The following is a 16,857-nucleotide window of genomic DNA, read 5'->3' on the forward strand; positions in this document are numbered from 1 at the left end:
ATAATGTGCAATGCACGTATGACCTTAGAACAAATTGTTTGATTAAAAAAAAAATGAATTTACCATAGGCACGTTTTAATTTATATACATTTTCCATACTACGTATATCAGCTAAAATTCTTTGATGCACTTGTTTATTTTCATTAAAATTTATGCACATAACTCCACGATATAGCTGTTCGTTAATGTTGTGTTTTATACATAAATATATATATATACTTGCCAATAAACAGTTTTTAGTTTTATTTAGTTTCTCTAAGTATGGATTATACCTGAAATCAAAATATTCATAAATCTTTTGAGATAATAATGTACCGGCTATAACGAAACTCGAGGATTAAACATAATATTATAATATATACAGAATACACACTATTATTATACGTTACAAACAATGTGATTAATTTCATTATTTTACACAATAGCCATTACGAACCTTTTTTTTTTTACTTTTTTGTGAACGCATTCCGTTATAAGTAATATAGGTTAGGTATAATAACCATAACAGTGATTTACAATTATTTATACACCATATTAATTTATTGTTTAGGTATTATATTATTATAGTTATTGTTTTTTCTGACAGTTATACGAGTAGGTTATGGATTATTTTATTGTCATTTATAATAAATATAAATGTATAATGTGCTTGCATAGCTACTTTTCTAAAAGACTATAACTGAGACGCGAAACATTATGTGGCACTCGCTTGACACTTGTAGGCACAACCATTATATTATTATGATCAATATCAGACCACTCAAAGTTTAGTAGTAGTGTTGGCATGAAATATAAATACCTACATAGCTATTGTACATAAATAAGTATGCAAAACAAAAGAGTAGTAAGATACGAGTGATACGACTGTATTTTATTGTTATTTATTAGCGACTTAACATCTTAACTAATAGAAAATCATAACATTAATAATAAAAAACTAGGAAAATCATTTTTCTGTATAGTAGCTAGATTTAAAGTATAATAAGTACCTATACTCGTTATTTGATTCGAAATTGAGGTCACTGCCTAGGTATATATTATTATAAATAATAAATCAATATTAATAATTTATTAATATAGATATATGAAATAATTTATTTTTTAAATCTTTTAGTATACATAATTGGATGAATCTGGAATTAATTAAGTTTGCAATGTTATTAAAAAATATTGACATACAGCTGCAAGTAATAGCATTAAATTAATTTGAAATAAAATTGCATGCAATATCCATTTATAAATTCAAGTGTTATAACTTAACACTTATAGTCTTGTATTACATACACATAATATTATATTACAAGTAAAATTGCAAACATAAAAATATTGTAAAAATAAATAAAAAAAAACCGTTTAACAATAGTGACTGCTATGCTTAGATTTTTAATTATATCGTAGTAATGCCTAAAGTATTTTAATGTCGCTCAGAAAATGACATTATAAAAAAAATATATATGCTTTAGGGCATAAAAGACAATATTAAAATAAAAACCATCTCTGTATCATAATAACCAGAAAAATGTTTGTCGTTTTATATTTATTTTCAACATATTTTTGTTTTTTTATCATCTCTCTCTTAGCATTTAATCTCTGAGACATCTCGTAGATTTTTATTTTTTTCATTTTTGCCCTTTAGCCCCCACCACAATCATGACTGTTTCACTGAAACTGTCTGTCACGCAAAGCAAACAACGTTGAACGTTTACTCCGACGCATTTATGGTCTTTAACGATTTTTTAAAAAAAATAAAATTCAATTATTTTGAAATTTTAGAATAAACTTTTAACATGTAGGTATAAGGTGGAGGGAATATATTATAAGCGATAAAGTAGAACGATAAAAATCACTATTTGATAAGAATAATACATTTGAATATAAAAAAAATCAGAAGTACCTGTTAAAAAAATAAAAATCATAAAATTGTTTGACTTTTATTTTGTAACTACTAACTATACCAATCACAATTATTAATTTAATTCACTATTATCTAAAATAATGTTAACATATCATAAAAAAAAAAAAAAAAATTGGTTCAATTTTTACTCACAGCTATAATTAAAATCATTAGAAATACTAAAAAATTTGATATAAATTCAAAATTTAAAAAAATGTATGTTCGTCGTTTGAAAGACAGAACATTCTATTTGAACTCAAATTTTCGAAAGAAAATTGTTTATTTTGAAATCTATTATTCTGAAACATTATTATTATAGTGTGATGATATTAACAAAAAATAATTTTATTAATTTTTTTATTCAATTTAAGCACAAAAAAATCTACACGCTTATATATTTTCAATTATATATCATAATTTTAAAATTATGATCATGATTTCTATAAAACTGCTGAAACTAGGATCCGTATTTAGCAACAGATCCTCTTATTTACAACTTACTATTTTAATTTAAAAAAATTAAGACAATTTTTTGTTTTACTAATTATTATTATTGTAATATTATTGATTATAATTATCTATATATTATAATATACTAAAATAATAATATATAATGCTATTTGAGTAATTATTATAATATGAATAAAATATTAATCATTGTAAGGGTCTTGAAGACTATATTATGATAATGAACACCAAAAAATTTAATTTCATAAAGAGGAAATAATACGATATTTTTATTGACTGCGATGTTTCACTAAATATTTAATGTATTGATAATAATATTGATCGAACTTTTATTCTTTGAAATGCCTCATTTTCGTATTATCTAATTTGATTTTATCACCTAATTAAATTTATTACTTAATTTAATTCTGATATTTGTAAATAGTAACATTCTTTTTCTTAACCCTAGTTATTAACTTAGCCTGGAAATAGCAGATCATTAGACATCAATCGTGAATTCTACACTGATAATTGTCAACAGTAAAAATATAACATAATATTAGTAAACACGTCACGATGCAATTTAAAAGCAACTTAAAATGTATCTTATCTTGTAGAAATTAAAAAAAAAAACAACAGAAAATACGCCAAAAATGGCTAAATTTGAATTTTATACGCGCAAAATAAATAATTGTATAATTAGATAACTATTGTTTTAAAATTAAAAAAAAAATTAGGAATAGGATAGATACATATTATCATCTAAGATCTAACTAATTATAATACTATTTTAATATAATTATAAAAACAAAACATCTTTGGATATCGTTAAAATAATGTTAAACAAATTATAAAAAAGATGTGTAAAAAGATTAGTGATTGTAGATACTATATTATAATAAAGGTAATATGATTAAAAAAATTATAGCCCATTTTAATATTCAATTTTTACAACCTAAAAAAGTGATTTTCTAAAATTTAAATTATTTTAGCACCCCTTAAATTTGTTCATACAACCTAAACCAAGAATTGACGTTTTTAAAAATACATGTTTTGCAATAAAGGAAACAACGAAATTGGTAGTAAATAAACAATTTATCCTCATACAGTAGATACCGTTACGCCCTATGGCTGGTAAGTATATACTGTTGCACAACCGACGTGAATGGTATTACTGTTACACTTTTGGTACGCTTAGAGCGAGATTCGCATGTATCGACAACTTATTCCGATGAATGAGTATTATCGTTGAAAAAAAAAGTCCGCGGGGAAATGTTCTACAGACGTATAGCTGCACGGATTTCCTTCTTTACGATTTCGTTCACTGTGGTCCTGAACGCGTCGATAAACAATACTTAGTTTTTTTTGTAAATTACTCTGGAAAGATCGAGAATGGTAGGAATACGTGTAGTGGCAAATTCGCGATAAAAGGAAAAACAACAGTTTATCGTTAATATTAATATTATATATGTGTGTGTTTAGTTGCAATTACCGAAGGACAAACGCTGAAGTCGACAGAATAGAACAAAAATAAAATGAAAATAAAAGAACCGACTCGTTAAAAGCATTTACACGCCCTTTTCGACGTCGGCAAATAATTGTATGTGCGAAAAAAAAAACAAATGAAAAAGCGTAGTGGTGTTCAATAATTTGTCACCATCTGCAGTAGATATTATACGTGACGTTACGAATATTATCATAGGATTTTCGGTATTACAACACAGGCGAAACGATCTCGTTCCGAGAGTATTATTATTGTTTTGATAATAATAAATGATGGGAATCTCGAATCGGCCGTCGGTGGTTATTATAACGTTATATTTATTTCCGAGAGGGGGCGTCGGCGCCGCGCGTATTAGGGGCGAAACCTCTTTTCTGTGCAGAATACGTGTAAATTCGACTGCAGAGACCCGCCCTTAATGCCGGGTCTGCTGTCAGTATTTAAAACAAAATTAATGAGCTGAACTCGCCACTGCGCAGCAAAAACGTCTGCGTCAATGTACTACAGCCGTAATAGCTACAGTTGGTACTGTCTGTCTCTCTCTATTATACTATGTCTTTACGACTATACCGTAATTGCATTAAACACTTGTGGAATTCGGTAATAATGGCCCGATCGACTGAAAGAATATCGACGAATCATCATTCAAATATATATATATATATATATAATGGATGTCTCTGCGTATATAATGTTATGTGTTTCGTGATAAATGAGTTTTTAATGGATTCGTAAAGCCGAGCCCGAAAACGTACATGATAATAATATTATATTAAAGCAGATTCAGCGTTTTGATCGATATACTATTATAAGTGAACGTTTAAGTTGTATTAAAAAAAATAACAATGATCGTATTATTATAATCGTAGAGGTTTAATTGAAATTTTTACCAAATACATAAACGTATTCCAGACATGATAACATTTTTGAAAAATTTAAATAAACCACAAACTTTTTAAATTTTAGACTTTTTTTTGATTATGTTAATAAAATATTTATTACTAAGTAAAAAAATCTTAAAAATGTAATACAATATTCTTCATAAGTTTTTTACGGCAATTTAAAGTATTCAAAATACAATTTACATTTTATTTTTTATTTACATTTGAAGTTTAAATTTAATTTAAATTGACCGTTTAAACGAAAAATAACGATTTTTTATCTGATTGTTCTAATAAATATATTTTTTATCAAAACATTTAAATATTATAATTTTATTTCTTTATTTTATTTTATTTAACACTATAATATTCATAGTTCATCATATTTTAAAATTGTAATCTGAATATATCTATATTTTATCCGTTACATAATGTAGTATCTGTACATATATTTATTATTATTATATTCTAACTACAATCATCATCTGCGTATTTAAAGGACATTTGAAAGCTTTAATTCATCATTGTTAAAATTAATACAATATTTATTTTAACCATCAGTATAATATCTATACAAATATTATGATGACTATCAAAAATGTTTTCCTGTAACACAATATTCACTTAATTTTAATCTTCTATTCGTACATTTTACTGGCATATCATGTTAAAATAAATATACCAACAATGGTAATTTAAACAGGGTTCAACCCTTGTCAGTAACTGGTCTCCACAATCACTGGATAAATCTAAGAGCTGAATTATAATTTAATTTAATTCCCAATTGTAGGTAGAGAAACTTAAAACTTTGAATTGAACTGAGTTAAAATCTTCAATTAGCTTTGAAACTACATATATATATACAATACACCGAAATAAAACATTATCAAACTATTGTCTCTGAATTAAAAATGTCGAGTGTATTGAAACATTCCACCATATTAAAGTACTTATTACATTGTGAGCGGAGATAGTTTTATAGTGTTTTTAATTATATTTAACGGCACAAAATAGATGCTATATCTACTAAATCTAATTCTTTGATTTTCATACACAGCCCATCTATATGAACAATAGAATACATTCAAATAGTACTTTTTAAGGAGACCTTTTTGGGATTACTTAACTCACACAAATTTAGAGACTGGCAAACAGAAAAGTATTTCAACTCAAGTCAATTGAAAATTTCATCGTATAGTGAAGTTTTTTTTAAGACCTCAATAATTTCCATACGATTAAAGAAATTAGATTTAATTTTAGAAAACCGGAAGTTTGAAAATAAATATTATTTGAAAATCTTGACATTTTTTTTTTTTATTTTAATGGTATTTAATGAACGCTTCAAATGTTGATTTAAGTGAAATATTTTTTCCGTAAAAATTGTATTTTCTTATTTTTATGATTGATAGAAAAAAAATATCGGCGACACAGGGCGCATTCGTTAATTTACATAGTGTATTTTAATATTTCACATCATGATTATGAATACAAATGTATTACAACAACAAAATTTTAAATTCAGTTAAACAAATTGGTTTGTCTGAAAAATATTATCAAGTCAAGGTTTTGTTCATAATCGGGTACAATCGGGTGAAAAATTATTATTCATATAGTTATATCTTTTGTACATACATATTCTATCATATATATTTATGATTGATACATTTTAAGGGTTTTTTTTATAATTATGGAGACTTTTTGATTAAAAACTGCTTCAGAATTGTTATTATGGTTCCACATCATTTTGTTGTTTGTCTAATATAATATACAATATATACTATATTATAGTGAGCACACATTTTTTCATTATTTTTTAAAACCAGTTATATATATATGTATAATATATTATCTCTTTCACAATCTGGTGTCCGTTGATCATAAAAATTGAAAACTATTGGTTTTTTAGTTTTATTAAAAATGTCTTAATGCTTGGAAAGACGTGCGATGTAGACTGTTTCAATTTCCTGTATATAATTCTAAAGATACCATGTCGTCAGCACTATATTCATTTATGCCAGTTGTTGTACGTATATTTCAGTAATCTGTCGACTTTAATTCAATCGTTATATTTTCAAATCGCAAGATGATAAAATTGATTTTACTCGAATATATTAATTGTAAGGATATGATAAGACACTCACCATAAGACAATAATTATTGTATTAAAAGTAGCTAAATGAGTAAATATTATACACTGAATGATTTATCAGTATATTTATTGTTTCCCTTTTTTCCTTTAATAATACATTTATCCAAATTATGTTTTTTTGGAACTTTCTTTAATGTTTAAAAATTTTTCAAGTATTTACCAGAATAAATATTATTATAACTTTTTTATATTTTACGTGAAATCATTATTAATAACTATTGCTATTATATTATTTTATATTATATTACACTAATATATTATATACGTAAGTCTTAATAATTCTGAAATATCTCGTTAGATTTCAATTTAGATGCAAAAACAATTTCAAAAAAATCATCTGCTTGATAATTTAATGTAAAAAAGTTTGGCACCTACTTAAAAAATAAGTTTGTAGCACACTTTCATTATATTGGGATAGAAAAAATATTGTCTTTAATAAGTAGGTTTACTTGAAAATTCTAAAAAATCGGGATTTGAATAAATACATAATTAAAGATAAAAAGCGGGTAAAAATGCTTAGAATGAATCGACCTATATATATATATATATAGTTATGTATATAATATAAAGTTATGTATATACCTATATAAATATGTATAGTATTTATACAACCGACCCTTGGTAACTCAAACTTTGATACCTTGAAATATTTTGGATGTATAAAATTCTCTTTCAAACGCCGTAACATTAAATTAGTTTTTGACATCTCCACATTTTTAATAACATGATTTTTTCTCCTTAAACTTTGAACTTCCAAAAGTTGATTAAATATTGTAATTTTCTAGATGTATTTACAGCAAATTAATATTATTTTTTATATCATTGAAAAAAATACTTAACATATATAAATTTCATTGAAATAATATATAGTTAGTTTTTGTTAGTAGTAAAACATGTCAAGCATTTGTCAATTAATATTTCATGCCACAAATGATTTAAATTGAACCATTTGAACCGTCAATTTATTAGTTATATTCATTGATTCTAAGCTAAAAGACTAAATTTAATAAGATAACCGTTACATAATACAATAAGAAACAAAGGAAACTAAGACTGATTTTAAATACACCATTTACCATTTAAAGATAATCATTCCCACTGTTTGATGCTTTTGTTAGTAATGAATATTTTTTGTACTTAATAAATACTATAATTAAGATATATATTTCTTTAAAACACTTAAAATACAATACAAAATCTAAAACAAAATACTATAGAACTGATTTAAACTTGATTTTTCTCAATACTTTATTAATTATGATAAAAAACCTAATAACTCTGAAATTATCTAACAATGCATTAATTAGATACAGTGACAGATTTAAGGGAGGACTCAAGCTACTCCCCCCTCTTGAGCTACTCCCCCCTCTTGACAATTATACTATATATGTTAGCCTTAATACTATATCCTAAATTGTGTTTGCAAAATCAATATGAAAAATGTTGCTCCCCCGAACAAAAAAAAAAAAATCCAAGATTCGCCAAATGATTAGTTAATATACATTTTTCGAATAAAGTTATAAAAGGTAAAGAAAGTTTTTAAATTAGTACCAAATATAAAATAGAATAACAAACTTTCTTAATATTTACTTATCAAATTTGTTCATTCAATGATATTACAAACTAAAACTGTTTATTTTTCTTTTAGAATACTCGAACAATGTTAGATTACCGACATACTTTTTTAGATACCTCTAATATACATTTAATATATTTTTTATTGCAATCAATATAATGTTCAAATAAATAATAATTTTTATATCATATTTTATTTTCAATTTCAAACAGATAAGATTAAAAACTCCTCAAATATTCTGAATTGTATGACCACAAAATTTTATAATACTAAAATCCTAAAACGTTAACAAAATATAATACAATTGTATATACTCGTAGGTATAAGCATATCGTTTATTCCTAATAAAAAAATATAAAAGTTGAATCAATTTCATCAATAATTATATTAATTAATTAAAATAAATAATTACTTTTATAGTTTTTTTTCGTAAGTTTTATACTCTTAAACAATATTTAAAAATTACTTAATGAAAATGTATTGAAACATTCTAATAATTGATATGTACAATTAAAATTGATTAATATCCTGTTGCAATTCTAACTGATTTTATATTTTATGTTTTCGTAAACCATGCTGTAAAATATTTAAAAAAATAAAAAAAAAAATTAAATCTCACGTCTTATTTTATTTTGGGTTATTATTATTTTTTATTTTTATATTTCATCTGAATATGAAACCATAAATAACGCTGCAAAATTTTAGGTACACACTATTTCAATTATACTATTTTATTTTTAAATAACTACCTTTTATTTTAAATCAGAATGTATTGTTTATATACCATAATATAAACATATAATAAATTTACAATTTAAATGAGAGCAATAAAAAATGAACACATGGCTTATTGCTGTAAATATAAAAGAAATGCAATGTGCATAATATATTAAGTTTGAACAATACAATGCAACAAACAATAAGGTAAAAGTACATTTTCATCAATATTTTTTGAATTTTTCATTCGATATTTATTTTATTTCATAAAACATCCATCTCAAATAATTAATAAAACAAAGGAATACATTTACGTCTAAAAAATAAACGTGGAAAAATAAAAAATACATGTAAAAACATTTAAAGTTAAATTGAAAAACCATTAAACAAAATCCATTATTGATCAGTTGAAAGAAAGGTGCTGAAACATTAGATTGGTATAGTTGGTACTTGATACTTGAATGCTTGATATAGATATATAAGATATATTGTTATAAGTTATAACTTACATTTTAAATCATCAAACTTTAAGCTTAAATACTTTATGTGCTTAAGTGATATTTGAATTTATATTTCATTGAATTGTCTCTGAAATGAAAATAAAGAACATCAGTGTAATACCTATACCAGCTATCGCTTGGCCTACAATCTAAACAAATTTAATTCATCTTACATTTTTTTTTTTTTTTTTATGTTTTTTTACAATGTAATTATTTTTTGGTTCATCTTGTCTGAATCAATCAAATATTAAAAGTTAAAATTACCTATTCTAAACTTAATACATTGGACTTATTTTAACACTAATAAATAATAAATCATAAGTTTTTTGTATTAAGTCTTCTTTTGAAAAGGGCACTCTTCCTTAATAGTATCGTTTGACTTATAGTCCCGAACTTTTTAATTCATGATTTGTATAATTCTGTTCAGTATTTTGTTTTATAAGAATTACCAATACTAATTTTATTAACATAGTTTTTACTTTATTATCAAATGACGTACTCTTTTTTCGATATTAAACTTGTCATATTTTATATATATTGTCTTAAATCAATCATGTTCTAACTATTTTTAAATTCTAATAACATTATTTATTTTTTATCTAAAGTCAGTTCCGTTAGATTGAAATTTATAGTGTATAATAAAACATAATATTATTATCAATAAAACAATAAGAAGCTTGCTTCATTTGACCCGTCTTAAGTTTATTTTATTTGAAATGACTTTTAGCTGTACCTACATAATATTTATAAAAAAAAGTATTAATACTATTTGTACAATCTTTATTTTATTTTTCAGAGATTTTGTAATTTGCGAGGCTGGAGCGGTGACTCGGAAAAAGTAGAGAAGACCCGATCATGTCTGCTCAAGGTTTGGGATGGCTTACAGTCTGGTGCTGATAAAGATCAGGATGGTCAGGTTAGAAAAATACTTCAATACCATTTTTAGTTAATGTCACAATAAACTTGAAAATATTTATAACTATATTGCAGTACCGAGTACGTATTATACTTAATGTATAATTGTAATGTAACAAATAATTGAATAATTGAAGAATAAAATATATTATATTTATTGCATAACTATAGAAAAACAAATAATTGAAGAATATAATATATTATGTTGAAAAATTATTTACAGATTACAGAGCAAAAATAAATTAAAAATTAAACTAAAATAATCTCATCGTATATGATGGACAAAAGTATAATTGTGTTAACTTTATAATTTTTTTTTTTTTAGATATTATATTATTTTAAATATAATGAACTTGCTTAAAAGTTGTATCTAAAATATCAATGATAAAAACATTTGCTAATATTTATGGACTCTACGCTATAATTTCGTGACATTTTATTTTAGTATATCCGTTTTACTATAATGAATCTTTCTAAATAATTTATTAATCAAACTAAATAATGTAAAATGAATAGAAAAATAACTTAAAATTTAATTATTGAATAACTTGACGTTAACTTCAAAAAATTATTTATTAAATAATTTGAACAATTATTTGATACTCTATAAAATAAAATATATTTTAGTACATTATAAAATGAACACTTTGTGTACCTATACGAACGAATAAGTAGAAAAGTGCTAATAGAAACATTTTATATTGTTTTGAAACTTGTCCTTAACTTTTTACTGCAGTGTTTTTTATCTGTATTTTTTTACATTTTTATTTTTTTGATAAAAACAATATAATGTTACATTTTATTTATTAACTTGAAAAATACGAACAAATACGAAGTCCAAATATCGATTACTTGTTTCAATTTCTTTTCCTTAAAGTGGAAGATTATAATTTTAAATTTTTCAATTAAAAATAATGGGAAGGTCATAACTTATAAGTCATAACATTTGGCAAATAATTCTAAGCAAACAACATCAACTATATAATATACCATAGTATTCGTGATATAATATGATTCACCAAACATTCTCATTCCCATTTTTCTTTAATTTATTTATTTATTCAAAATTCAATTTTTCGAACATTAAATATACTTATACACGGGAACATTTTTATTTTCGACTTTTAATGAAATTCAAGATTATATACCTCTCTCTTTTATTGTAAATCCATAAGCTTTTTTAAATATTGATGTATATATATCGAAATTTAAGCGAGTTGTTTTAAAATTAATGAACTTTATGTACTAAGTAGTCCACAATAATAACTTATAAGTATTAATATATTAAGATTTAATTATTGGAAAGTTCAAAGTTATAATAATTAATATTAATATTTTAACATGTTTTGCTTATCAAAATAATAAGTAATAATAAGTATTATAAGTACCTATTAGACGTAAAGGTTAAGTATTTCATCTGTTAAATATTTTATTTAAAAACATTATAAAGGACTTTTATCCTTATTATGTGCTGGTAAGTACATAAAGTTAAATATCTAAGAAAATTTTTTGATTGCATAAAATTCTAAGTACCCTAAATTATGATCATTAAGTATACTTAAAAATTTCGAAATTAGAAAAAATGCATCACCAAATAATATAAGCATATAAAGTACCTACATCATTTTGTTAAGTCTTTATATTTTATAGGACGTTTTTAATATTTTAATTTTATAAAATAATTAAATTTGGTAAGTAATGGATTAGTGAATATTTTATGTTGAAAAGTTTTTAAGTTGTATCAAATCTTAAATCAGTTACTATCGTTTAGATTTTAACTGCTTTAAGTTAATGTTATCAAACTCATGTAAATTAAATACAAATCAATTAAAACACTTTGCTCTATAAATATTTCAATAATTTTTATAATTTTTTGGTACATTTTTCCTTACGCTCACTATAGTATAATAATAATTTTGAATTATTAAAAAATTTAAAGCGCATACTTACAACTTAAAGTGCGTATGAATAAAATGGTAATTCATACAAGTATGGGGTACTTGATATATATTTCTCCAATAACATTTACAAAGTTGACGATTGAATAATATAACTTTAAATATTTGATCAGTACGTACAAACACAAGTATGTAACTACATCAATTCCAAAGTTAGAGAAGTCAGAAAATCTCAAGGGAAGTAAATGGATATCAAGTTATCTTCACAATAAATCGTGTTTTCAGTTTTCCCTAGGTAGTCAATCGCAATAAACGAAAGAACAATCAGCAGTAAAAATACATATACATACAAATGCAAAATCACTCCATTTGTTTGCTCACATTTATTTCATTGCACATAAACATAGCTTTTATATGTATCGGTTTTATTTTATTCTCTAATATTTTTTTCGCATGTAGGTGACACAAGATGAATGGTGCGCAATGTGGGACGAATTTTCTAAAAACCCAAGTGCACCTCAAGAATGGCAAACACACTATATGAATTTCATGTTTGATCTGGTCGACACTTCAGGTAATAATTATTTGTAATTGTAGAACAGTAAACATTAAATATATTAAATTTAATATATATATATATACGTTGTTGAATACTGTATGACTACATTATGTAAGTATATGCTATCAACTCGTATTGTTAAAGTCAGATTAATAAGATAAAATGATCAAATATTTGAATAGTAACCACGTTTTATATTTTTTCCTAAAGCAGAATATTTTTTGTTTTACTCGAATAAATTTAAAATTGTTGACAAGTCATTTTTTTTATTTATTCAAATATTTAAAGTTAAGTAGAGCAATAAAATAAGAACAAACAATATTATACATTTACGCCTTATTATTTTCATTATAACACTATAGAATCTAGAACTGCAATCCAGTACTTTTTTCCATTGTAATTTAACTATGATATGGAAATCAACTGTGATTTTTTTACTGTAAAATTACTGTAGGACTCTATTAGGAAATTAAAGTAGATATTTAATTGTTTGAATATCAAAACGTACAACATCTATTGTAATAAAAGATTTAAACATAGAATTTAATCATCTGGCTTATAATTATATTATATTGAAGTCCAAATTTATTTTCATAAATTGACGGTCAAAAATATTTATTTGAATATTATAAAAATACAAAATCGTCAAAAAAAAAAAAACATCATTCAAGGTATAGAACAAGTTTTTCCATTATCTCACATGTTTCCTTGGAGTGGATCTATGATGTTGCTGTCATTCTGTATGCCTTTTGAACTGTAAATTATGGTATTATTTAAACTTGAAACAACAAACACTCAGAAATGATAATAATGTAAAATGAAACATTTGACCTTTGTTTGAAAGGGAAGGGATTTAAAAATATATAACTTTAGTATAGGGTGACAGCTGATGTTGACAGGAGAAAAATTATGTTATACAAACATTAATTTTTGCGTAATATAACTTTTTGCCAAATTCGCGTGAATTTACACAATTCAGTACAAACACATCCAATCCGTTAGAATTTTCATTTTGTTAACGCAGGCAAATAAACTTTAAAATTATTTCGATTACTCTCATCGTACTGAACTAATAAAAAACAAATGTATTCTGCTTTATTCGCTACTTTGTTATCGTATGATATATGAACGCACTAGTATATGACTATTACGACAGAATTGATTTCCTTCAAATTGACGATAGATTATTTATGATTTTCAAGGAAATTTCTAAGTATAGAATAGAATTTAATTTACGAGTAAAAATGAAAAAAAATTAAACTATGATTTATTCTGTGTCAAAAAAAAAAAAATTATAGCAGTGAGTTATAAATTGAGCTGCTATACGTGATCTTTTTACATTTATTTTTTCACTGAACTGACATCAACTGTTATATTTCATTGCATTAATGAATAATATAAACATACAAATTATGTACACTAGTCACGATGTAATAAACTATAGTTTGATCTCTGTTTTTTTCACTTAATAGTTATTAAGGTTTTATTTTTTAAATAGTAAACCTCTTACATAATTTCCATATTCTAAAGCAGGTTATTATTTGAAAAATGGTTACTAATATAGTTATTTATGTAGTTTATTATTTATAAATTTTTTATAAACATTTAAAGTTACCAAGACCGGAATAAAGTATGAAACATTGGTGGGATATTCTATATACGATCTTACCTTTCCACTATAAATGTCTGTAATATACTTATAAAAGTTATAAATAACAAAACTATTGGTTTATATATTCAATATATTTTAAATATACCTATACAAATTCTTAGATAATATTTTTATTCATTGTCGTAAAAAAATAATACAATCCTTTAGAACTACTGCTAATACAAAATTACCGATAAAAATATCGTAAAGATTTACAAATTAATTATACCTGTCAATATTATTTACTGGTGTTAGATTTTCGAGTATATCAAGTATAGTATTAAAAATAAATAATACAATATAACTATACATTATACATTGAACAAGTTAATTCAATTTGTTTTAAACATAAATATTTTAGTTACTTTCACGATTCCTTCGATACGAATTTAATTCAATTAAATTGTAATTCAACTTAAGACTTTTACCGACCACAAGTTAATGAGTATTTACCAGTATTATAAAAATACATCTAAAGATAGGTAGTAGGTATTCATACTAATCATGAATTTTAGACTTTCCTTTTTTTTTACATAACATACATTTCAATATAACGTATTTTTAACACTCTTTTTAGTTGTTGAATTAACTATAAAATTTTTATGTGTACTTACGTGTTTAAATAAAATAATCATGCAATTAAATATAAATTTTAAATTAGACAACGTTAATAGTTTATACATATTACACATAGTTTTTACAAGCTTTTAAAAATTACAAAGTTGTATGTAATTACCTATTTTTAATTTTTTTATAAACATATTTTTATTATTAAAACAAACAGTTATTATTATCGGTCCGTTCAAAATTCACTGTACGTTTAAATCAAATAGCCATATAAACATACATATAAGCGTGTATGAAATTACATGTTCAGTGAAATGATTCCTGTTCTTAATCTAATATATTTTATTAAACAAACCCGAATGGCTTCAGACGTTTGAATCGTTTGGCTTTAGTAGCCTGAATGGCTGTTGTAGTCACTACTCCTGGTTGATGTATGCAATTTGAATTTATAAGCTTAAAAATATTTACTAAAATAATATAATAAACATTTTTATTTTATATTTGTAGTTTAATAACTTTACTAGTTTATTGTTATAATATAATATATACATATATATTATATATATTATATCAAAAATAAAAAACAAATAATTTAAATACAAGAGATCATATAATTTCATGATAAAATAAAAATTGGAATGTAGAGTATTGAAATATTTAAATTACAAAACTTTGCCATTCGCCAATACATTTTTAATTAAAATAATGTTAACATTTTAAATATTTTTCTATAAATTTCGACATATGAAGGAGTTAAGTACACTTGGTAAATTTTCAATCCTCTTTTCCATAGAACTGCACTTATTGTCAACTTTAACAATAAAATCTTTCTTAACATTTATAATAAACTCAATTGTTCACTATTCACCCCATTTATGCTATTAAAAAAATATTTAGATAATACATTTTTCATTTATACACCTTATTAGACATTTTGTATTTCAGTATGGATACATCGATTTAGGGATAACAAAATTAATGCAATATTTTCTTAATATAAATCTGTAATTTATTTTAAAAATTATTTTTTAAATACATAATATTATGTACACAATTTATAGAAAAAAAAGGAATATTAAAATTACAAAACTCGTTAAATCGGTTGTCATATTTTTTTAATTACATTATAAACTGAAGTACCTATATACAATTAAAAAAAAATAAAAGATTAATTATTTATAAAAACTAGTATAATAATATTTCAATATTACCTCATTATTAGCTTAACTTTATTTAAATTCCTATTTACAAAAATTATAGTTTACCGATTATACATATTATAATGACACATTTATTCTATGTTCAATAATATATTTTAATTATTTATATGATAAATGTGTAATACTCATGACGTGTATTAACTACTGTTTACAAAAAGCATTTTGTAATTTAAGATGAGAAACTTTCATAGAATTTGACAAAAAGGTTTTAAATAATGTTGTAAGTATTTTTGTTTTACAGGTGACGGTTCCATCGACGAGGCAGAATTTTGCGAAGTTTGCCAAAACAACGGCGTGCCTGGTGCGGAAGCTGCCGACGCGTATAAACGATTCTCAAAGGTTAGCCTACTCCCTTTAACGATTTAATCACTAACTTTGTAGT

At 23.7% G+C, this 16,857-nt stretch overlaps 1 protein-coding gene across 1 annotated transcript in view; it reads left to right on the forward strand.

The window, feature by feature from the left end:
* The window catches only part of LOC113557966 (calexcitin-2), a 76,845-nt gene that overhangs the window by 57,815 nt on the left and 2,173 nt on the right, over nt 1–16,857 (forward strand). Inside the window, exons 4-6 of the mRNA XM_026963507.1 lie at nt 10,462–10,581; nt 12,938–13,052; nt 16,717–16,814. Coding sequence (XP_026819308.1) covers nt 10,462–10,581; nt 12,938–13,052; nt 16,717–16,814 — 333 coding nt within the window. The remainder of the gene's footprint in view (nt 1–10,461; nt 10,582–12,937; nt 13,053–16,716; nt 16,815–16,857) is intronic.

This window comes from Rhopalosiphum maidis, chromosome 4, assembly GCF_003676215.2.
Source record: "Rhopalosiphum maidis isolate BTI-1 chromosome 4, ASM367621v3, whole genome shotgun sequence".
Lineage (NCBI taxonomy): Eukaryota > Metazoa > Arthropoda > Insecta > Hemiptera > Aphididae > Rhopalosiphum > Rhopalosiphum maidis.